Below are 24380 nucleotides of genomic sequence, written 5' to 3'. Positions count from 1 at the left end.
TTTGAAGACAAAGAATCGAGGACGGAATCAGAGCCACTTTTAATTAGGAAAGTGGTTGCTGTGACCCATTCACCTCTAAAGATTATTGCTCCTTTTTTTTTTTTTTTTTTTGTAAAGATGCTGTAGTGTGGTCATTTGTCTCTGGTACCAGGGCACACAACATTGCTTTTGCTTTTCACAAATTAATTCATTTAGGCCTGTGCATTTGTCAGACGTTACGGGAGACTTCTGCCAATGTTTTGTTGATTAAAAGATGTGTGTTTGCAAAGTGGGAGGAGAGGAGGGAATTTATAATTCTTAAAACCAAAGGATGATTTACAGCGCAAACCACTACCTGAATCATTCAGTATATCATCAGCAGATAAATGAAATATTAAGGAGTAGTGAGAATGTAGGCATTCCGTCTTAAAATCTCTGGATTGATTGGTTCAATAACACTGAGAAAGTCTACCTCTTTCAGCAGAACTTCTAAAACAATTTTTTTTAATGTTTATTTATTTTTGAGAAGAGAGAGACAGAGCATGAACAGGGGAGGGTCAGAGAGAGGGAGACACAGAATCTGAAGCGGGTTCCAGCTCCGAGCTGTCAGCACAGAGCCCGACGCAGGGCTCGAACTCACGGAGGGTGAGATCATGACCTGAGCTGAAGGTGGATGCTTAACTGACAGAGCCACCCAGGTGCGCCTCAGCAGAACTTCTAGAATTCACAAACAAGAATATGACACAGATAACCCCTTTTGATTGTGTATTTTTTTTCAAAGGGCTTTTGAAATACATCATTTCTCCACAACAGGCTGGTGTTTGGATCTCTATTTGTAAATTACATACCTCATTTCCATGCATACAAGTAGCCTATAGTCGTCCCAGCTTTGATTTGCTTTTGACTGTTTCATTTTTTTTTCCTAGTAAATACATTGGGCACTTTGGAGGGCACATTTATTGTTTTAAGCACCATGCAATTTACTAAATGATATTCTGGCTATGAAGGGTGGGTGCGGGGGGTGGATAATTAAGTAAACACATATTGACCATCCTATAGATGAAAATTTCTTATTTGATCATTCAGGGACTCAGTCTGAGCTGGTCCATCAGATCTATGATACATAAAGCTGAAGATATGATTTTATTTTGGCTCCCTGATAGTTTTAAAAGCTATGCAATGGGGGAAAACTGCTTTTAACAAAGCCTCATTTTAAAAGAAGCCTGAGTACAGAATGGAATTCAAAGAATTTGGAGAGAGGGGAGGTGAAAGTGGTAACAAACAGCTTTTAAAAAGCCCTGCGAAATTTAAGAAAATAAAGCACATGCGGGAAGTGAAAGATAAATCTCATCTGTCCCATTGGGAGGTACAGGGACCAGGGCATTACTTTAGCAGGGATGTGTTAAAACCTACTAAGTGCAGGGCATGTAAAGAGATAGAGCTTAAGTGTTATGGGGTGTCCACGGAGCGAAATGGATTTCTTAGGTCAAGGCGGACTAGTTTTTCATGCCAGCCAAGAAACTTCATGCAGCTTTATGCAGATATTAAATTCCAAAAGGCAATGGATGTATGTCATTTTTTTCAAACATTGGGAACAGAAAGTATTCTCCTGTGTAGTTTGTTGTAAAATCCCACATTAAAAATGTTGGTAGCAGATTAAGTAATACCTAATGTTTACTTGAAATGTTTGTTTCAAAGAAGGAGGCTCTGGGTTCTGTCCCACCTCCCCATTCCTTAAAGGAACTGCCCAGGATACTCTAGACCAGTGTGCCTTTGCATTTGACCATCTGACTTATATTTCCTCCACTTTCCTCCCTAAGAGGAAAGCATGAGCCAGATGGTAGATATGGTGGATCCACAAGGTGGACCAGATCCCGGCCTAGGAGGCAGTGAGAATTCAGAGAAAAGGATGCTTCTAGAAACTTGTCCAAAAATTTGGTAGCTGACTGTATTTCGAGATTTAGAATTAAAGAACAAGTGAAGCTGACCCCAAGACTTCTAGCATGGGGGCTAGATGGATGTCAGCAACACCAGAGAGAAATGGGGTCATTGTGCTGGGTGTCTGGGGTGGGGACTTGGGAGGTGAGAGGGCAGAGATAATGAGTTTCATTTGACATGTTGTAGCTAAGAGGCATTGTCTTGTAGCCACTTGGAAATATGGACTGGGGCAAATCTGATCATTCTGAAAATTATAAGACCGAGTATTATAGCAAGAAACAAGGCTGGTGCTGCTAAAACTTGGTCTTTTATCACTGTGGGCTAAGTGCTGTGTTCATTCAATTTGTACTGTATATGTTGTAGACTAAGTATTTCTTAAGCATCTACTTGCCATCTGTTAAATACACACCTTCACCCCTGATAGAACAGCTAATGTGTCTTCAGGTTAAAACTCAGCCCAAAATCTCCCCACTGGAATCTTAATAGGTGTTACCTTTAGGTAACATTCTAGGTTACGACTGAGAATATCTGGGATAGTTATATAGCCTAACGTTACTGGCAAGACAGATGTGAGCTACAAATGTTATTATTGTTACTCTTGCATTTTTGTTTTTGCTAACATTTATTTTGCACTTTCTAATTTCCAGGAACCATTTTGTTTACATTAGCTCATTGAATTTATATAGAGACCCTGTGACATACTACTGAGAGTAGTATTTTTATCCTCCTCATATTAATGAGAATGTTGAGTCTTAGAGAGGCGAAGGCACCATCTAAAGGTCACACAGCCAGTAAGAGACACAGCGGGAATGCAGACTCAGTCCGTGTAATTTAAGAACTTGTGAAGATAGGCCCATTTGACAAAGAAATGAAGTATATAATGAGCATCGTGTCTACTAATTCTAGCACGTATATTCACATTGTATATTCTCAGTTGCTAGGGATCATTTTATCATTTTATTTTGTTAGAAAACAGTTTGACAAGTTAGAGCAGTGATTTTCTACCGGGGGAGAGCAGTGGTTCTTTCCCCGGGGACACTTGGCAGTGTGTGGAGAAATTTTGGTGGTCACAACTAGGGGATGGCTGCTACTAGAATCTGGTGGGTAAAGGACAAGGTTACTGCTACCATCCTACAATGAGCAATGTAGGACGTACAGTGTAATGAACAAAAGGCCCCACAGCAGAGAATTATCCCAAGTTGTCAGTAGTTCCTGGATTGAGACCCTCGACTAGAGTAACCTAAAGGGGATCTTGACTGCATCGAGAGAATGGCGGCTCAGTATCGCAAAACACGGGACGTCCGCCATGAAGAAGCAGATTTGGGAGTGGTAGAAAAGGATGAGGTCCATTCATCCGTCCGTTTGGCCCTTCCTAGATTCGCTATTCATAGAGTGATTCCTGTGTGTCAGGAATTATATTGGAGAGTGATGGGGAGGGCAACAATATGAGGCAGTTTTTTGTTTGTTTGGTTTCGGTTTTGTGTTTTGGAGAGGAGGGGACAAGGAGTGGAGACAAAGCAAAGACATGTGGCTCGTTAAAGGTGAGCTAGGGGCAGAGCTTTGGTGCCAAGAGCAAACTACGTTATTGTCGTGGGGAGGGAGGTAGCGTGTGAGTTTACACCTCTAAGGAAAATCACAGGGGACTGATTCAGAAGGCATATGCCACTGTCAGGAGCACCTGGGAACTTCTTTCTGCCCCATTTAGGGCTAACTTATGCCGATCCAAGTGCAGGTCCAGAGTGGGGGGAATGATGTTCTCAAAAGCGTACAGGGTAGTGATATAAAAATGTGTGTGCATGTGTGGATCAGAGAGGCCGAGAAGCCTGCATTGCTTTCGAGCTGCGCTGCTGGCCTGTGAATAGGTGCTGGCTTTGTTTTTCCAGTAACAGCCTTTTCTGTTTCCAGCAGTCCTATGCACCAGCTCCCCACCCCATGGCACCTCCCAGCCCCAGCACAAACAGCAGCAGCAACAACAGCAGCAGCAACAGCAGCGGGGAACAGTTGAGTAAAACCAACCTGTACATTCGAGGCCTTCCTCCAGGCACCACTGACCAGGACCTAATCAAGCTGTGCCAACCGTAAGTGCCCTCTGCTCTCCACGCCGCTCCTCTTCTCCGCGCTGGCTCACGTGGGCTCAGTCCACATAGGACTCGGTATTGCGCTCGGTACACCCCTTTATTGGTGCCTCAGTGAGGTAGACTCCACCGTACAAATGGGACTTAAGTTTGAAATCTAAGTCCAGCTGATGTTAGCGAATGGAGTTGGTGTTCTTTCCTTTAGAGGTGGGGTGGAGGTCCCTGAGTAGATGTACCTGGGAGTGCTGGCTGATATGCATGTATTGACCGAAAAGATGACGAGCAAGCAGACCCCTTGTGGCTGGTGGGATCAGTAATGAATCTCATAAAGGTAGCTGCTTTTGGGGGTGGAAGTATTAGCGAAGGCAATCTTGAAAATTTAGAAACAGTTGCTTTCAGGATGGTTGCCTCCTCCTGTGCTGCAAAGCTTTTCTGACCAGTTCTCGGTAAATAGAAGTTCAGCCAGGACCAGGTAATTGGGGAATTATAAAACTAGTACTTTGGTTTCCTTGAAAACATCCACTTCCACATCCAGTGAAGCTATTTCCCACCAAGGCCATGAACCATACTCACCAAGTAGTTTTGGATTTGCTAGGAAATGTGGCAGTGACGAACATGCCCTTCCAAAGTGTTTTTGTTAATCTATTATCTATGAACATTTAGGTTATTAACAGTCTTACTTCTGTGCAAATAGAATACACATACTTACGTGTGCCCTCCAAATAAAATTAATAAGGAATACTGAATTGCAACTCATGGACCTGTATTTGTAGATTGCTGTATGATTATTTTTCAAGTAATATCAGTACAGCTGTTGGTCATTTGAGTGTGCCTTAGCTGGGTATTTTTAAATTTGGGAAACTGTTACTCAATTCTTCTTTTTCTCTTTTGCAATGCTTTTACAAGAAGGTTGAGAGGATATTTATTTTGTAAATTTTCCAACCTCTAAAATATTGGAAGAGGAAAACAAAGCAGACAGTATTTATTTGTCTTTGTTCTGGATCTGAAGGTTGGGAACAAATAGCAAAACACCAGGAAGTGGCTGATAAACCAAAACACAAATACATAACTGGATAATCAATTGGCAAAGCAATATGTAGATTACAGTGGGAGAGCCGTTTTGCTCTTGACTACCTCGATTTGTGACGGGGTGGAGCAAAACTTTGACAAATAAATATTTAAAGGGAGTTGTGTAAGCAAAACGAATGTGCTAGGGCTAAGGCATAGAAGTGTAGGTTAGGCTTTGATCAGTAAAAGGTTGGGGTGGAGAATGGGAAGGTAAATAATTCAACTTTTTCCTGTTGTTAGAAAAATCTAAACTATTTTGAAGAGTAAGGACTCTGTAAATGCGAAAGATTGTGGTCTTTATGTTAAAACCTTCAGAAGTATCTCTTAAAGGATGCTGATAGGAAAAGGGACAGCTATTATCTTTGACTCTTATTGGGATCTCATTTACAAAAATAATATTGATGGATTTAAGGAAGATTTTTTTCTCATTGCTCCCTATCACTCAAAGAGTTTAGTGAAGCACAGACAGATAAAGATAAAGGTAAAGAGTCCCTAGACCTGGGGTGGAGACTAAAAATATGCATTTCTAACAGTCTCTCTGGCATTGTTGAGGCTGCTTACTTTTTTTTTCTTTTTTTTTAAATTTTAACGTTTATTCATTTATGAGAGACAGAGAGAGACAGAGCATGAGCGGGGAAGGGGCAGAGAGAGGGAGACACAGAATCTGAAACAGGCTCCAGGCTCTGAGCCCCAACACGGGGCTCAAACCCTTGAACGGCAAGATCCTGACCTGAGCCGAAGTCGGACGCTCAACCGACTGAGCCACCCAGGTGCCCCATATGCTGCTTACTTTTGAGAAGCACTTCTTTCTTCAATAATATGAAAACCACTGACTATGTCTAATACGGAAAGTTTCACTTAATTTATGAAGGTAGCTGAGGTAGAATCCTGTGTATTAAAGCCCACTCAGCCACTGTGTGATCTGGGGGCAAGTCATTTACTCTCTGAGCCTCAGTCTCCTCTTACAAGAGAGTAGGTTGACTTTGACTATCTGTAGGTGTCCCTGTACTTCCAGTGGCATGCCGGTACTGCCTTTGGTGCATTAGAGTCAATTGTTAAATATTCAGGAATTCTGTGTGTGATGTCTTACAGACTCAGTGGCTTGAAGACAGCCATGATGGGCATATCTACATCAGAAGAACCAACAAGCCCTAGAAATAAGATTTTTAAATTGTATATTATGTTTTCGGAGAGCTGGTTTACGAACATACCACTGATGTAGCATTATACTACAGATGTCTGTGTCAGTGTCCACATTTGATAGAATGTTGCCAGAAATAGATAAATGGAAGTGTTACCTAAAAACCAGTATTGGTGGTTTTGGTGTTGTCGTTTTCAAGTTTATTTATTTTGGGAGAGAGGGGGAGCATGTGAGTGGAGTAGGAGCGGAAAGAGAGGGAAAGAACACCCCAAGCAGGCACAGAACCTGATGTGGGGCTCAGACACACAAACCATGAGATCATGACCTGAGCTGAAATCAAGAGTCGGATGCTCAACCCGCTGAGCCACCTGGGTGCCCCAGCCTGCATTGGTGTTTTGAACTCAGGAAAGAGATTTAGTGACACAGAGAGGTTATTTTTGAGGAAAGAAGTTGTGTTAATGTTCTTACGTGCATGTGAGAAATTTAGAGAAGGCTAAGAGCACAGAGGGTGCTGGTTACTTGTTCATGTTAGTTTTTGCTGGGTAATAAGATTGGACCCATGCTGTTGTTATTATAAACGTGTCTGTGGGTTCTACAGTTACTGAAGTGGTCTGGACCTGGAGTTTATTGCTCAGATTATTTTTCCTAGAGAATTTTGAGGAACTGATGTGATCAAGCCACATAATACAATGGGAATAGCTGTGCACCAAGAGATCAGGTTTTCAGCCCTGGTTCTGCCATCAGCTGAGGGTGTGGCCTTGGACTCATGGCTTGTTTTCACCCTAATGTTGGTTTCCCTTATGTATAAAATAATGGGTTTCCACTTGATAATGCTTTAAGCTTCTTTCATGCTAAAATTCTGATATTTCGTTGAGATCCTCATTATTATTTAGTGGTACAATGTGCTCCTGGATACTTCTCTCTCTCTCACTAATCCCCTTTTATAGTTTTGACAGGGTCACAGCCCGAGTCGATTCAGCTGTATCGGTATGGCCTGATGTGTAGGGACACCTGTGGTAAGAGATCAATGCAGGTCACTTGTAAAATCCCTTTGCCTCTCTTGTAGAGTTGGTCTCTCACATTGGCCATTAGTATTTCTTTTTTAATATACACATGTATTAAATTTTTTTTAATCTTTATTTTTACTTTTGAGAGAGAGACAGAGTGTGAGCAGGGGAGGAGCAGAGAGAGAGGGAGACACAGAATCCGAAGCAGGCTCTAGATCCTGAGTTGTCAGCACAGAGCCCGTCATGGGGCTCGAACTCACAAACCGTGAGATCATGACCTGAGCCGAAGTCGGACGCTCAACCGACTGAGCCACCCAGGCGCCCCCCCACTTTTTTTTTTTAATATTTTTAATGTTTATTTATTTTTGAGAGACAGAGAGCCTGAGTGGGGGAGGAGCAGAAAGAAAGGGAGACACAGAATCTGAAGCAGGCTTCAGGCTCTGAGCTGTCAGCACAGAGCCTGACAAGGGGCACGAACACACGGACTGCGAGATCATGACCTGATCCGAAGTCAGACGCTCCACTGACTGAGCCACCCAGGCGCCCCTCTAGTTGTTTTAAATGAATACATTGAATTGTGTGTCTTATAGGAGATACTATAGTTAAAGGCTGTAATGTCTTTATCTTAAGAAATCTCAAAGAACTCTATTGTGTTCTCAATCAAGAAATAGTTACAGAGCACCTGTGCTGCATGCCAGATACTGTGCTAAAGATTCAGTGGTGGGTACATTTAGATAAAGGCCTGGCTTTAGCAGAGCTTATATTTTACTAGGGAAAATAGACATCAATTAAATAAGCATATATTTGATATAAAATTGCAAGCATAAATTCAAGAAAAGAGAGGAGCATGGAACCAAGAGTGTTTGTCACATGGGATCTGTCCTAGTTATGGCAGTGAGCAAAGGACTCTCCAAGGAAGTGACCATTGAGGTAAGATCAGAAGGAGGAATAGGTTTTACTAGATGAGGAAAGAAGATAAGAGCATTCCAGGAGAAAGAGCCTCACGTCTGTAGAACCAACGGGTAGAGGGAGCATGGCAAGAAAAAGGGCTGAAAAAAAAAAGCCCGTGGAGTTATAACAGAGGGGGAGGCCGAGTATAGGGCAAAATGAGCTGGAAATGTGGAAATATGGGATAAGGTGATTTCTTTCTGGATCATGTTAGGAAATTTGTTTTATATGAAGAGCAACGGAAGGAAACATTGAACTGTCATAAACAGGAAGGTGACTTAGATTTTTGTTTCAAAAAACTGCCAAGTACAGAGTGGAAAGAAGGCATCTCATGAGATCAGGGGATGATCGTAGTAGGAATAGTTGGAACGCAAGGTGGAAGAAGAATGATTTATAGTCAGAGAAGAAAGTGTGAGAATCGGTAATGGTGACGGTAGAACAGTTATGTATGGTGAAAGACGCCTGTTTTCGTATGCATTTACTTTTCTGTTAAAAAACAAGGACTTGAGAGACAATTAATCAAATGAACTCTGAAAGAAACAGTGAAGTGGCACAGACGACCCACATCCGTGACTTTTAGCTAATCTCTTTTGCTTACCTAGTCATGAATGTATCATCAACATACTATTAAGCATTTAAGGGCTGCAGTAGTAAGAGCACTAAAGGCAAATATAATGGCAACCAAAAACTTCTATTAATTATGCAGTTATATTCATGGGGTGGATTATCTGTTGGAGATCATGTGTGGAATACTTGGATTATATGCCCTTTACACTTATTTCAGGAGGAGGAGATGGAAATAGGAAAAGGTAGAGTTGGCTTAGGAGACTGAGGAAGTGAGCAAGAGAGAGCATCGCAACTTTTGGACCAAATAAAATTTTGGTGATATAATCATTTTTGCATTTTAAGCTATATTTCCTCTCTCAAAAAATTGGCACCTTCTATAATACAATTGTAAACAATGCCCTTGAAACACAGTGAAATTGTTCTTAAAAAAAAAATAAAACCACATATTTAACATAATAAACAGAATTTTAAATGGAAAAAAATCATGATGTATTTATATTTTCCACTTGTACAATATCTTTAATCATCCTCAAGACTCAGAAATTTTGATCAATGCATTGCCTGATTTTTGATCAACGGCTGTCCATCGCCCCCACTTCTACATCATTAACTGATCTGTTAATGACAACACTGTGTGCATATCGAGTGAATTGTTCTTCTGTTATAAAGTGAGCCTGCTCTTGGTAAGGCCGCTAGAATGAAGGGAAAGGAGGGAAACTCTTGGGTAGGCACGCATGTATTTCTAATCATCACCAGAAGACCAGGGAGTCCGCTTTCCTGCCCTTCATTTTTCTCTGTAAACGTTCTCTTTGCTAAAGCTATGACACCCTCGCATTGCTCCCTTTATAATGAAGCTGTAAATGTCACTTTAGCATTTAACCAGAGAGCGGAAATGCCCGGAATGAAAAGCCAGGAGAACAAAGTGGGAGTGTTGGAGCTCAAGAGCTGAGGGTCTGCCCAAGCTAATCTCCCCGACTTTCACCCAACCCTGTTGGACGTCTCGTTACGGTGTGTGCGGAAAACGCTGAACAGTTAGAGCAGACTCCAGTGTCGTCCGGGCTCCGGGTGCAGAGTCCATTATACATGGTGTCAGACAGTTTTGACAAATGCACCGACACAATCAAACCTTTTATCAATTTGAAAGTAACCTTGTCACAGAAATCTGTCAAACTGTGCAGATACAACTGAAGGAAAACAATCATCATGCACTTCAGAGTAACGGAGTAAATAAGAAAAATGTGAGTGGACATTTTTTTTTAGTCCTTTCTTACCGTGTCAATGAAGATTTAAAAGTTCCCTCTAATAAGACCCAAGGAAATTTATTAGTAGCTTTCTCCTGAAAGCCAGACTCAAATTACGCAGCTGCTTTTGAGGCGTCGTAAATCTGTATGGTGGCAGGTGTGAGTACGAAGTGAATTTGAGGATCTTTGAACCCTCCTTTGTGTAATTTAAATGAGAGAGTGCCTTTAAGGTCCAAAGTAGATGTCTGAATTGACTCAGCATAGATCTGAAACTTGGCTGCATATATTAATTCAGGCTTATGTACAATTATATTTGCCAACTATGCTTTCTGAACCCGACATAGGATTTGGTTTGTAATTAATAGACAATTATCATTAATAAGGAATTGTTTACATATAGACAACATTTATTGTGTACTACATACACACTGTACATTTTTAATATTACCTCATTTAATGCTCAAAATAGCTTTATGAAGTGAGAGCAATAATTACCGAGTAATAGTTGAGTACACTCAGGCTCAAAATGGTTAGGAGCCTTATTGTCCAAATTTACAGAGCTACCAGCATTCAAACCCAGCTCTTCCTCATCACCACGTAAACATTCATTTAATGAACGAGGGTGGCATAAGTCTCCAGTTCTCACATCCATGGCTGCCCGTGAGTATCCCTGGAGGAGCTTTAGAAAAATACTACCACCTGGATTCTGATTTAATTCATGATACTAAGATTAGATACTTAGATTTAGATAGTCCGCTTAGATACTGAGATTTTTAAAAGTCTGTTCAGGTAGGGGCACCTGGGTGGCTCAGTCAATTAAGCGTCTGACTCTTGATTTCAGCACAGGTCATAATAACCTCATGGTTCATGAGTTTGAGCCCCACTCCTGAGCTGGTAGTGTGGGGTCTACTTGGGATTCTTTCTCTTTCTCCCTCTCTTTCTGCCTCTCCCATGCTCTTGGGCACTCACCTCTCTATCAAAATAAATAAATAGACATTAAAAAAATTTAAAAGTCTGCTCAGGTAATTCTACAATGTAGCAAAGTTTGGAAACCCCTGGAGTAAATCATGCTAATAAAAAGAATATACTTTAATCTTCTATTTTAATTCCCTCACTCTGACTTGCATAGATTCTAGAAATTTCATAGGAGGCACCAATTTTTTTTTTTCATTTAACTAGAAGACTTAAAAATAAGTTTTGTTGAGATAATTTCAGAGCGAATTGGATTTTCCAATTAAAAAATGAGATTTTTTTTTGTTTTAGTTTTATGCATGGAAAGTCAAGCCCTGAAATGGGGATCTATGAGCACTTTAAAGAATGTCCTTGGAGGGGGGCACTTGGGTGGCTCAGTCAGTTGAGTAACTGGCTTTTGATTTTGGCTCAGGTCCTGATCCCAAGGTTGTGGGATCGAACCCCATGTTGAGCTCTGTCAGTGCTGAGCATGGAGCCTGCTTAAGATTCTCTCTCTCTCCCTCTGTCCCCCTCCCCTCACTGGCGCTGTCTCTTTCTGAAGCAAAAAATAAAATAAATAAAATAAGAATGTCCTTGGAAGGACGTCGCTTTCTTTCTTCACACGATTTTTATTGTCAAACGTTTCTTTAACATTCCATTTTTTAATAACATTTTCATTTAACTGATGATTAAGGAACTCTTCCTCTTTTGACTCATGTTATTAGCTTCTATATATTTACATTTTTCTTGATGACTATAGTCTATATGTTATAGAACATATCTAGTAAATCTTACAGCATTTTGGGGGCATCCTGGAAATTATGGTCCCACTGATTCACTGACCACTTTTTCATTATTTTTTTATTATTATTTTATTTTTTTATTACTTTGGATGAAGAAGATTCTGCTGAATGTCCATGATTCTTCTAAAATATTTATTTAAATAGCTGATATCTGATAATACTTTTTCCTATTTATCCTGGAAACAGGGGAAATAAAACCAAGAATGAAACCATTGAGAGCACCAGTTAACATAGGTTACTCTGTTGGTATCAGCACCAAAAAGCTGGGGATGGGGAAGGGTATGATTAACTCCTTCTGGGTGGCCAAGTAATGGCCTGGAGCTCTGGGAGAATTAGAATTCGAGGCAGATATCGTGATGAGTGCCTGAAATTCTGAGGGACTTGGAATTTAAGGGCAGGACTTTGGCAAGCTCAGGTGGCATCTAGGTTTTCAGTTTGCCCATTGCTATTCTAATTGCCAAGTATGGCTGACTTTTTTTTACTCCTTACCTTATTTGATTTCTCTGTTATTTAACTCTGTTTACCTCTCTTTTATTTGTGAAATGGTCTTCCTCCTTGGCTATCATATTCCTCTTTCTTGGGTCTCCTCTTATCTTTTGGAGATTCTTCTTTCCAAATTCTCTTCATCTGCCTTACTCTGAAGTGCTTTTCTGTTTTTCAGAGATTGGACCCCCTCTTCTCTTGTTTTAAAAAGTCTACTTAAATAACTTCAGCTATTCTGATGATTATGAAATCTACATCTCCAGCCCATGGATTGTTCTCTTAGTCCCACATCCACATCTCATTATTTCTGAAAGATTCCAAGTTTGTATTACAAGAGCTGTCAAACTCATTGTCCAAAGATGATTATTCTTAGACTTGTTCCTTCTTCAGTATTCCCTTTCTCTGTGAATGGCACCACCATCCACCCAGTCGTTTAGATTAAAAAAAAAAAAGACAAAATAAAGAGAAAAAGATCTTAAAGTTACTCCTTTCTTCAACCTAGAAATAGTTGCCAAAATACATAGATTTCAATTGCTTGGTGTTTATGACATCCAACACCTCTTCTGCTTCACTACTGCCAAGGCTTATTTACTCATTAGCCCAAAGGTATTTATTGAATGCCATCTATGTGCCAGGCACTGCAGATAACTTAAGGACTGGTGAAATATCTGCATAGAGCTTACATTGTGATGGAGAGAATAATAAATGAATAATTAGGGGTGCCTGGGTGACTCAGTTAAGGCATCTAACTCTGCCTCAGGTCACGATCTCAAGGTTTGTGAGTTCGAGCCCTGTTTCAGGCTCTGTGCTGACAGCTCAGAGCCTGGAGGCTGCTTCAGATTGTGTGTCTCCCTCTCTCTCTGCTCCCCCCCCCCCCCGCTCCGCCCCACTTGCACTATCTCCTTCTCAAACATGAATAAACATTAAAAAAATGAAAAATAAATTGATTAACTAAAGAAGAAAACATTAGAATCTACCATGAAAAGAAGGTTGAAATGCCATGAAAAGGAGATTGTAAGTAATGACTGGGAGGTCATTATAGACTGGGTAATGTCTTTAAGATGAACTCTCAATTTCAAGAAGGAGCCAGGCATATGATATTTAGAAGGAAGGGCATCACAGATAGATTTAAGCTTGTACAAAAGTCCCAAGGTGGAAATGAGCTTGGTGTATTCAGGGAACATTAAGATCATAACAGCAAAAGAACAATGATTAAGGGAGGTAAGGACGGTACGATGAAGCAAAAAAGGCACGCCGGGGCTAAATCAGTAAGATTTTCTAAGCAGAGTATGGAAATTGGATTTTGTCTTAATTTATTATTATTGTTATTGTTGTTATTATTATTATTATTATTATTATTATTGTTATTATTATTTTGCAAAGGTATTCTGGCTACTCTGTAAAGAATGGATTTTATGGGTTTAGGAGGGAAGAGGCCAGCAAATAAGCAAGGAGGTCATTGTGGAAGTTCAAGCAGGAGACAGTGATGGCTTGGAGTGGAATCATTGTGATGGAGGAGGTTAGAAGTGATGGGTTTGGGATATATTCTGGAGATGATTTTGATAGAAGTTTCTGATTCTAGAAGTTACTGATATGGCAGGGTGGTTAGAGGAAGAGAAATTAGGAATAATTCCTCAAGTTTTGGCTTTCACATCTAAAAAAAAGGTACAGGGCCATTTCATAAAACGTGGAGGATTGTGGAGGGAACAATTTTGGGTGAATAGAAGTCAAGAATTCCCAATCTTGTTATTTTTGAGATCTTGTTAGACAAAAAAGAAAAAAAAAAGAAAACAAAAGAAAAATGAGATACAAGTTGGCAGTTTGATAGATGACTAGTTTTCAAAGCAGAGGTTGGAGTAAGAATATAGACTGGGAGTCATAAGCATTATAAGTGGCATTTAAACATATGCTAATGTTAACCATATAGTGCCTAATATGTGCTAAACATTATTCTAAGTAGGTTACATGTAAATACTTCATATTACATGTGTTAAATCACTTATCCGTCACGACAACCCCCATTTTATAGGTGAGAAGCCAATGGCACAAAGAAGTTAAGTGACTTTCCCAGTGTTACTCGGCTGCTAGTTGGCAAGTTCAGGATTTAAATAAAGGAGTTTGGTTTAATAGTTCTTCTCTTAACCAGGATTCATACACAGGGTATGTCCACAGCAAGAAAAATGGTCATACAACTCAACATTCTGAGATTCTGAGGGGGGAGAAGCCACAAAAAGAGTTTATAAAAGAATAAGCAATGATATCAAGGAAAACCAGGAAAGCAGGAGAGTGTGATCTAGAAACTGGGGAAAGAAAGTATTTCAAGAATGCAGAACGATCAAGGCTCTTGAATACTATTGAGACGTTAAAAATGTACCCACAGAGAAGTCACATTTGGATTTGGCAACATCGAGGCATTGGCAAGCTTGAGCAGGGTGGTCTTTGTTGGGGAGTTAAAGATGAAAGCTACTTGGTGGGCCTTTCTCCAGGGTCATTACCTGACAATCCTTCCAAATAACAATGCCTTTTACTCCTTCGTGCCCAAACTATACCTAAATAGTCATCTTGTGATTTATTCTATCTGCTTCTAACTCTCTTTCTCTCTCCTTCTTCCTCCTTTCCTGATTGTATTGGACTTATATTATGAAACTTGTTCTAAGGTAGACTTTAAGTTCATGGTGAGAGACAGAGAAAGCAGCGTTCCCCTCAGATACTGCATTCCAAATTGTTCCACCGGAGTGAAAGAAGAAAGGTTTCCAATAACAAGCTCTTTTATTGTCTGGATCCCAAGGAGAGTTTTGGAGGGAAGCCTCAGGATAACTTGAGTCACATGCATTTAAGGAACCAAATAAGGATCAATACTGTGCTTACTCACTCAATAGTGCTGCTGAGGCAGGAAATAACCATTTATTCTTGCCTCAGCCACCAGGTTCCAGCTGTCAAGCAGATCATAGTGTGCCACTGACTGCTAATTCCATACCTAATGCAAAGTAATCCGGGCTCACTGAATGGTGTTTGCTGTTTGCTGATTTTTTTTTTTTTTTCTTTTTGCCTCTGGAGTCTTTCTGCGGGTTTCTTTTTGCAACCCGTGACTTTTGGGGGCACAATATTAGAGGGTCTTGATGAAAAACACACAAAGCATATCTGTGTATTTGTCACATTTAAAAGTGACAGAGAGTCATTTGAAAATTGGCAATAGTATGATCTGTATATGTCATTTAATCATATGATTGCAAGTAAGTGATCATTACAAGTTATTCTTAGAAAGAGCATTTGAAAAAAAAAAAAACTTTTTTCTTTTTACCCGTTATCATATTCATTACATCTCTAGCATTGTGGTGTCTTCTTGATGAACGAGTATATGACATCATAAATATGCCCCTAAATTTTTTGTAAGTAGATTTGTTGTTTTAGTTTTTCAATCAACATTATTGAGAAATAACATTAAATACATTCATTTTACGTGCAGGATTTGATGAGTTTTGACAAATATATGCACCTATGTAGTTGCCACACTAGTCATGATGTAAAATATTTCCATTATCCCAAAAGCTTTTAAAAATATAAACATATGCTACACAAGTCACAACTTGAAATCACTAAGAAAGGAAGGAGGTAGCATCATACCATAAGAGTAACAGAGAATTTTGAATCAGTTGTGGGTTCTAGTTAGCCTTTTACTAGGTGTGAAAGTTTGGTCAAATCATTTAGCCCATTTGAGTCTATTAGTGACTGATACATATTGAACCCTTAATAAATGCTAGTTGTTATTCACTTATACAGTGAGAAAAAAATTCTGCCATTCATATTTATATGTATTAGGGCTAAATTAAGTGGAGCTCACTTGTAATTTTAAGGAGTCTGTATCCAAACAAAGCACCTATTTTAGTTTTTACATTATTCCTGTCTTATTTATCTCTATGTAACAGTGAATCCTTTTATTATCATGTAGTATTTTGTATTATCATTGCTAGTCATTGTTTAGTGGTGTATTTATACTATAAACATTCACAATATGAGGGTAAATATATACCATTTAAGCTCTAAATGGTGAAAATTAAAGTATACTGCAAAACAAATTTTAAAACACATAGTTGTAGTGCATAATAATATATTTTAAAAAATAAAATGGAAAGTTTCAATTCAAATTGATGCCAAGCATTTTAGCTTTTGAATGTAATGAAGTGGTTTAAAACATATTTGATCATCTCAGTCAATGTGTCTATATGAATGGTATTCTGATATCACTTAGACTTAATTGCTGAAAATCAACAAGTTGAATTTGGTGTAGCTTGAATCAGTTCTTATCAACTAAATTTTCTTACAAATTATATATTTAAAAAGTCTTTCCTCAGTGCTTCTATTAAATAATTTTTAAATATTGTTTTTCGTTTACTAACAACCTCTATTTATTTAAATATCCACACTAAATTTAGAATCGGGGAGATAGATGCTTAAATGATATCAATTACTGAACCATTCTTTTTTTTTTTTTTTTTTTTTTTCTGAAATTTATTGACAAATTGGTTTCCATACAACACCCAGTGCTCATCCCAAAAGGTGCCCTCCTCAATACCCATCACCCACCCTCTCCTCCCTCCCACCCCCCATCAACCCTCAGTTTGTTCTCAGTTTTTAACAGTCTCTTATGCTTTGGCTGTCTCCCACTCTAACCTCTTTTTTTTTTTTTTTCCTTCCCCTCCCCCATGGGTTCCTGTTAAGTTTCTCAGGATCCACATAAGAGTGAGACCATATGGTATCTGTCTTTCTCTGTATGGCTTATTTCACTTAGCATCACACTCTCCAGTTCCATCCACGTTGCTACAAAAGGCCATATTTCATTTTTTCTCATTGCCATGTAATATTCCATTGTGTATATAAACCACAATTTCTTTATCCATTCATCAGTTGATGGACATTTAGGCTCTTTCCATAATTTGGCTATTGTTGAGAGTGCTGCTATGAACATTGGGGTACAAGTGGCCCTATGCATCAGTGCTCCTGTATCCCTTGGATAAATTCCTAGCAGTGCTATTGCTGGGTCATAGGGTAGGTCTATTTTTAATTTTCTGAGGAACCTCCACACTGCTTTCCAGAGCGGCTGCACCAATTTGCATTCCCACCAACAGTGCAAGAGGGTTCCCGTTTCTCCACATCCTCTCCAGCATCTATAGTCTCCTGATTTGTTCATTTTGGCCACTCTGACTGGCGTGAGGTGATACCTGAGTGTGGTTTTGATTTGTATTTCCCTGATAAGGAGCGACGCTGAACATCTTTTCATGTGTCTGTTGGCCATCCGGATGTCTTCTTTAGAGAAGTGTCTATTCATGTTTTCTGCCCATTTCTTCACTGGGTTATTTGTTTTTCGGGTGTGGAGTTTGGTGAGCTCTTTATAGATTTTGGATACTAGCCCTTTGTCCGATATGTCATTTGCAAATATCTTTTCCCATTCCGTTGGTTGCCTTTTAGTTTTGTTGGTTGTTTCCTTTGCTGTGCAGAAGCTTTTTATCTTCATAAGGTCCCAGTAATTCACTTTTGCTTTTAATTCCCTTGCCTTTGGGGATGTGTCCAGTAAGAGATTGCTACGGCTGAGGTCAGAGAGGTCTTTTCCTGCTTTCTCCTCTAAGGTTTTGATGGTTTCCTGTCTCACATTTAGGTCCTTTATCCATTTTGAGTTTATTTTTGTGAATGGTGTGAGAAAGTGGTCTAGTTTCAACCTTCTGCATGTTGCTGTCCAGTTCTCCCAGCACCATTTGTTAAAGAGGCTGTCTTTTTTCCATTGGATGTTCTTTCCTGCTTTGTCAAAGATGAGTTGGCCATACGTTTGTGGGTCTAGTTCTGGGGTTTCTATTCTATTCCATTGGTCTATGTGTCTGTTTTGGTGCCAATACCATGCTGTCTTGATGATGACAGCTTTGTAGTAGAGGCTAAAGTCTGGGATTGTGATGCCTCCTGCTTTGGTCTTCTTCTTCAAAATTCCTTTGGCTATTCGGAGCCTTTTGTGGTTCCATATGAATTTTAGGATTGCTTGTTCTAGTTTCGAGAAGAATGCTGGTGCAATTTTGATTGGGATTGCATTGAATGTGTAGATAGCTTTGGGTAGTATTGACATTTTGACAATATTTATTTTTCCAATCCATGAGCAGGGAATGTCTTTCCATTTCTTTAAATCTTCTTCAATTTCCTTCAGAAGCTTTCTATAGTTTTCAGCATACAGATCCTTTACATCTTTGGTTAGATTTATTCCTAGGTATTTTATGCTTCTTGGTGCAATTGTGAATGGGATCAGTTTCTTTATTTGTCTTTCTGTTGCTTCATTGTTAGTGTATAAGAATGCAACTGATTTCTGTACATTGATTTTGTAGCCTGCAACTTTGCTGAATTCCTGTATCAGTTCTAGCAGACTTTTGGTGGAGTCTATCGGATTTTCCATGTATAATATCATGTCATCTGCAAAAAGCGAAAGCTTGACTTCATCTTGGCCAATTTTGATGCCTTTGATTTCTTTTTGTTGTCTGATTGCTGATGCTAGAACTTCCAGCACTATGTTAAACAGCAGCGGTGAGAGTGGGCATCCTTGTCGTGTTCCTGATCTCAGGGAAAAAGCTTTCAGTTTTTCCCCGTTGAGGATGATGTTAGCTGTGGGCTTTTCATAAATGGCTTTTATGATCTTTAAGTATGTTCCTTCTATCCCGACTTTCTCAAGGGTTTTTATTAAGAAAGGGTGCTGGATTTTGTCGAAGGCCTTTTCTGCATCGACTGACAGGATCATATGGTTCTTCTCTCTTTTTTTGTTAATGTGATGTATCACGTTGATTGATTTGCGAATGTTGAACCAGCCCTGCATCCCAGGAATGAATCCCACTTGATCATGGTGAATAATTCTTTTTATATGCCGTTGAATTCGATTTGCTAGTATCTTATTGAGAATTTTTGCATCCATATTCATCAGGGATATTGGCCTGTAGTTCTCTTTTTTTACTGGGTCTCTGTCTGGTTTAGGAATCAAAGTAATACTGGCTTCATAGAATGAGTCTGGAAGTTTTCCTTCCCTTTCTATTTCTTGGAATAGCTTGAGAAGGATAGGTATTATCTCTGCTTTAAACGTCTGGTAGAACTCCCCTGGGAAGCCATCTGGTCCTGGACTCTTATTTGTTGGGAGATTTTTGATAACCGATTCAATTTCTTCGCTGGTTATGGGTCTGTTCAAGCTTTCTATTTCCTCCTGATTGAGTTTTGGAAGCGTGTGGGTGTTCAGGAATTCGTCCATTTCTTCCAGGTTGTCCAATTTGTTGGCATATAAGTTTTCATAGTATTCCCTGATAATTGTTTGTATCTCTGAGGGATTGGTTGTAATAGTTCCATTTTCATTCATGATTTTATCTATTTGGGTCATCTCCCTTTTCTTTTTGAGAAGCCTGGCTAGAGGTTTGTCAATTTTGTTTATTTTTTCAAAAAACCAACTCTTGGTTTCGTTGATCTGCTCTACAGTTTTTTTAGTTTCTATATTGTTTATTTCTGCTCTGATCTTTATTATTTCTCTTCTTCTGCTGGGCTTAGGCTGCCTTTGCTGTTCTGCTTCTAGTTCCTTTAGGTGTGCTGTTAGATTTTGTATTTGGGATTTTTCTTGTTTCTTGAGATAGGCCTGGATTGCAATGTATTTTCCTCTCAGGACTGCCTTTGCTGTGTCCCAAAGCGTTTGGATTGTTGTATTTTCATTTTCGTTTGTTTCCATATATTTTTTAATTTCTTCTCTAATTGCCTGGTTGACCCACTCATTCGTTAGTAGGGTGTTCTTTAACCTCCATGCTTTTGGAGGTTTTCCAGACTTTTTCCTGTGGTTGATTTCAAGCTTCATGGCATTGTGGTCTGAAAGTAAGCATGGTATAATTTCAATTCTTGTAAACTTATGAAGGGCTGTTTTGTGACCCAGTATATGATCTATCTTGGAGAATGTTCCATGTGCACTCGAGAAGAAAGTATATTCTGTTGCTTTGGGATGCAGAGTTCTAAATATATCTGTCAAGTCCATCTCATCCAATGTCTCATTCAGGGCCCTTGTTTCTTTATTGACCATGTGTCTAGTTGATCTATCCATTTCTGTAAGTGGTGTATTAAAGTCCCCTGCAATTACCACATTCTTATCAATAAGGTTGCTTATGTTTATGAGTAATTGTTTTATATATTTGGGGGCTCCGGTATTCGGTGCATAGACATTGATAATTGTTAGCTCTTCCTGATGGATAGACCCTGTAACTATTATATAATGTCCTTCTTCATCTCTTGTTACAGCCTTTAATTTAAAGTCTAGTTTGTCTGATATAAGTATGGCTACTCCAGCTTTCTTTTGGCTTCCAGTCGCATGATAAATAGTTCTCCATCCCCTCACTCTCAATCTAAAGGTGTCCTCAGGTCTAAAATGAGTCTCTTGTAGACAGCAAATAGATGGGTCTTGTTTTTTTATCCATTCTGATACCCTATGTCTTTTGGTTGGCGCATTTAATCCATTTACATTCAGTGTTATTATAGAAAGATACGGGTTTAGAGTCATTGTGATGTCTGTATGTTTGATGCTTATAGTGATGTCTCTGGGACTTTGTCTCACAGGGTCCCCCTTAGGATCTCTTGTAGGGCTGGTTTAGTGGTGACAAATTCCTTCAGTTTTTGTTTGTTTGGGAAGACCTTTATCTCTCCTTCTATTCTAAATGACAGACTTGCTGGATAAAGGATTCTTGGCTGCATATTTTTTCTGTCTAGCACCCTGAAAATCTCTTGCCAATTCTTTCTGGCCTGCCAAGTTTCAAAAGAGAGATCAGTCACGAGTCTTATAGGTCTCCCTTTATATGTGAGGGCACGTTTACCCCTTGCTGCTTTCAGAATTTTCTCTTTATCCTTGTATTTTGCCAGTTTCACTATGATATGTCGTGCAGAAGATCGATTCAAGTTACGTCTGAAGGGAGTTCTCTGTGCCTCTTGGATTTCAATGCCTTTTTCCTTCCCCAGTTCAGGGAAGTTCTCAGCTATGATTTCTTCAAGTACCCCTTCAGCACCTTTCCCTCTCTCTTCCTCCTCTGGGATACCAATTATGCGTATATTATTTCTTTTTAGTGTATCACTTAATTCTCTAATTTTCCCCTCATACTCCTGGATTTTTTTATCTCTCTTTTTCTCAGCTTCCTCTTTTTCCATAACTTTATCTTCTAGTTCACCTATTCTCTCCTCTGCCTCTTCAAGCCGAGCTGTGGTGGTTTCCATTTTGTTATGCATTTCGTTTAAAGCGTTTTTCAGCTCCTCGTGACTGTTCCTTAGTCCCTTGATCTCTGTAGCAAGAGATTCTCTGCTGTCCTGTATACTGTTTTCAAGCCCAGCGATTAATTTTATGACTATTATTCTAAATTCACTTTCTGTTATATTATTTAAATCCTTTTTGATCAGCTCATTAGCTGTTGTTATTTCCTGGAGATTCTTCTGAGGGGAGTTCTTCCGCTTGGTCATTTTGGATAGTCCCTGGCGTGGTGAGGACCTGCAGGGCACTTCCCCTGTGCTGTGGTGTATACCTGGAGTTGGTGGGCGGGGCCGCAGTCAGACCTGATGTCTGCCCCCAGCCCACCGCTGGGGCCACAGTCAGACTGGTGTGTGCCTTCTCTTCCCCTCTCCTAGGGGCGGGATTCACTGTGGGGTGGTGTGGCTCGTCTGGGCTACTTGCACCCTGCCAGGCTTGTGATGCTGGGGATCTGGCGTATTAGCTGGGGTGGGTAGGCAAGGTGCTCGGGGGCAGGAGGGGCAGGCTTAGATCGCTTCTCCTTAGGTGATCCACTTCAGGAGGGGCCCTGTGGCAGCGGGAGGGAGTCAGATCCGCTGCCGGAGGTTTGGCTCCGCAGAAGCGCAGAGTTGGGTGTTTGCGCGGAGCGAGCAAGTTCCCTGGCAGGAACCGGTTCCCTTTGGGATTTCGGCTGGGGGATGGGCGGGGGAAATGGCGCTGGCGAGCGCCTTTGTTCCCCACCAAACTGAGCTCTGTTGTCAGGGGGCTCAGCAGCTCTCCCTCCCTTTGTCCTCCAGCCTTCCCGCTTTCCGAGCAGAGCTGTTAATTTCTGACCTCCCAGACGCTAAGTCGCGCTTGCTGTCGGAACACAGTCCGCCCGGCCCCTCCGCTTTTGCAAGCCCGACTCGGGGGCTCTGCTTGGCCGGCGAGCCGCCCCTCCGCGGCTCCCTCCCGCCAGTCCGTGGAGCGCGCACCGCCTCGCCGCCCTTCCTACCCTCTTCCGTGGGCCTCTCGTCTGCGTTTGGCTCCGGCGACTCTGTTCTGCTAATCCTCTGGCGGTTTTCTGGGTTATTTAGGCAGGTGTAGCTGGAATCTAAGTGATCAGCAGGACGTGCGGTGAGCCCAGCGTCCTCCTAAGCCGCCATCTTGCCGCAACTTCCTGAACCATTCTTACATGTCAAACTTGATGTAGGTTGACTTCTTTCTCAGAAAATACAGAAAGCCTGTTGTTTTAGTTGTCTGTATAAGTAGCTTTGTTCTCTTTACATGATTATGAGGAACCACTCAGGGTTCAAGTCTCAAATCTGTCATTTATTAGGTATGTGTCTTAGGAGAAGTTACACTACTTCTCTGTTCCTCGGTTTCTCTTTCTATAAGACGGATCTAACAATGGCACCTCCCTTTTAGCATTGTGGAGAGAATTGGGTGAGGTAATACACAGAAAGCATTAAAATAAAGCCTAGTATAGAAAAGGCACTCAGTGAGTGCTAGCCATATGAGAACTTTCCCAATATAAACTGAAATCGATTTTGCTCCCAGATTGTGGACATTTGTGTAAAGCTGGTGGTCATTTTGTTGAAATGATTTCCAGCTCTGTACTAAAATTTTATATATCAAGAAACTCTCCCACGTTTTTTGGGTGGGTTTGTTTGTTTGTTTTTTCCAGTTCTGGTGTTGTGTGGTTCTTACTTCTAGACTTTACCTATGTAAACACAATTGCCTTCATCACTCAGGATACAGACCTTTGTTTTGGTAATTGCTGTCCTCTCCACAAGAGTTTTCAAAGGCATCGAGCCTGACATTGATTCCTTACCTGCAAAATGGAGTCTTGCTGATTCTTGCACAGGAATCTTGGGAAAACAACCAAATTTAAGATAAAGAGCTGACCTGTTTTACTGATTCATGCTTTGACATTACTGGGCAAGCCAGAGGTGTCATCTATAGATGATCTGCATGTCTCAACATAAAAGGATGCCACAGTCACGCAATGACCTCTGCGATCGCTACACTTACGTGTGTGCTTTATTGGATAAAGTGTCCTTATGGTACTGTCATGACCACAAACCAGACAAAGGCTGTAAGCGGTTCAAGCAAGAACTAGAAACAAGGTTATCAGGGAACTATAAAAGGCTTCCCTAATCTCAAAATTGAAAAGAAGAGTCATCTCGCACTAATTATGAGTGGCACCTCTGAGACAGGGAAAGGAAGCATATTTCCTGGGAATGCTTTCGTGTCAGGATCATTTTGTCTGAGTGGAAAGGGATTTGCTGAGGGCCTTCACATAAATAGTCAGTGCTTGGTTCTCGGCCTCTGGATGTGACTCTGTTTTCTCGAACTCTAAAGCAAAAGGGTCGTATTTATTAGGTTACAACTTCACGCTAATTCTGTGGAAGATGAATGCACTCGCATTCATGGCTTATCTGAATTCCAGTGAAAAGAGCAACCATTATAGTGAGAGCTGACATTTGTGAGTGTTCCGTAACATATATTGTTAACGAGCACTTTGCAGGTAGAGTGACTAGCTGTTTGTGGCTTGTCCAGGACTTTCCCAGTTTCAGCATGAAAGTCCCACATCCTGGGAACCCCTCAGTTCCAGGAAAATCAAACTGCCATGTGCAAGTATTTAATTTAATCACCAGCCTCTTCCATCTCCAATGAGCTACTGTTATTGTCTTCTGCAGCAAAGGGCACTGAGGCACAGAGACATAAGGTCATCTGAAGCTCTGTGTAACTACTGGCATATCCTACAAGTGACCAAATGGGAAGTGAGACCTGGGCCGTAGAGCCTACTCTCTCCCTCTTTGTCTTGTATCACTATTGGAATAAACACATCATTGTAGAACCAGACCCCTTTTCTCAAAACTTGCTCTAGAACTTGGGTGTCAGTCCAATGCCTACGGATGTAGGGAGAGGAGGAAAA

The 24380-nt window shown here is 40.5% G+C and overlaps 1 protein-coding gene across 6 annotated transcripts in view; it reads left to right on the top strand.

The window, feature by feature from the left end:
• Positions 1-24380, top strand: part of RBMS3 (RNA binding motif single stranded interacting protein 3) — a 727926-nt gene that overhangs the window by 142925 nt on the left and 560621 nt on the right. For 4 of the 6 annotated variants that reach the window (XM_047874917.1, XM_047874913.1, XM_047874918.1 and 1 more), the window contains exon 2: positions 3823-3995. In XM_047874917.1, the coding sequence (XP_047730873.1) occupies positions 3823-3995 (173 nt within the window). The remainder of the gene's footprint in view (positions 1-3822; positions 3996-24380) is intronic. The other 2 variants (XM_047874915.1, XM_047874916.1) reach the window with 1 other exon arrangement.

The sequence above is a fragment of the Prionailurus viverrinus genome, chromosome C2, assembly GCF_022837055.1.
Source record: "Prionailurus viverrinus isolate Anna chromosome C2, UM_Priviv_1.0, whole genome shotgun sequence".
NCBI classification, from domain to species: domain Eukaryota; kingdom Metazoa; phylum Chordata; class Mammalia; order Carnivora; family Felidae; genus Prionailurus; species Prionailurus viverrinus.
The sequence above is the reverse complement of the archived record's forward strand: the minus strand, read 5'-3'. Positions and strand labels throughout refer to the sequence as shown.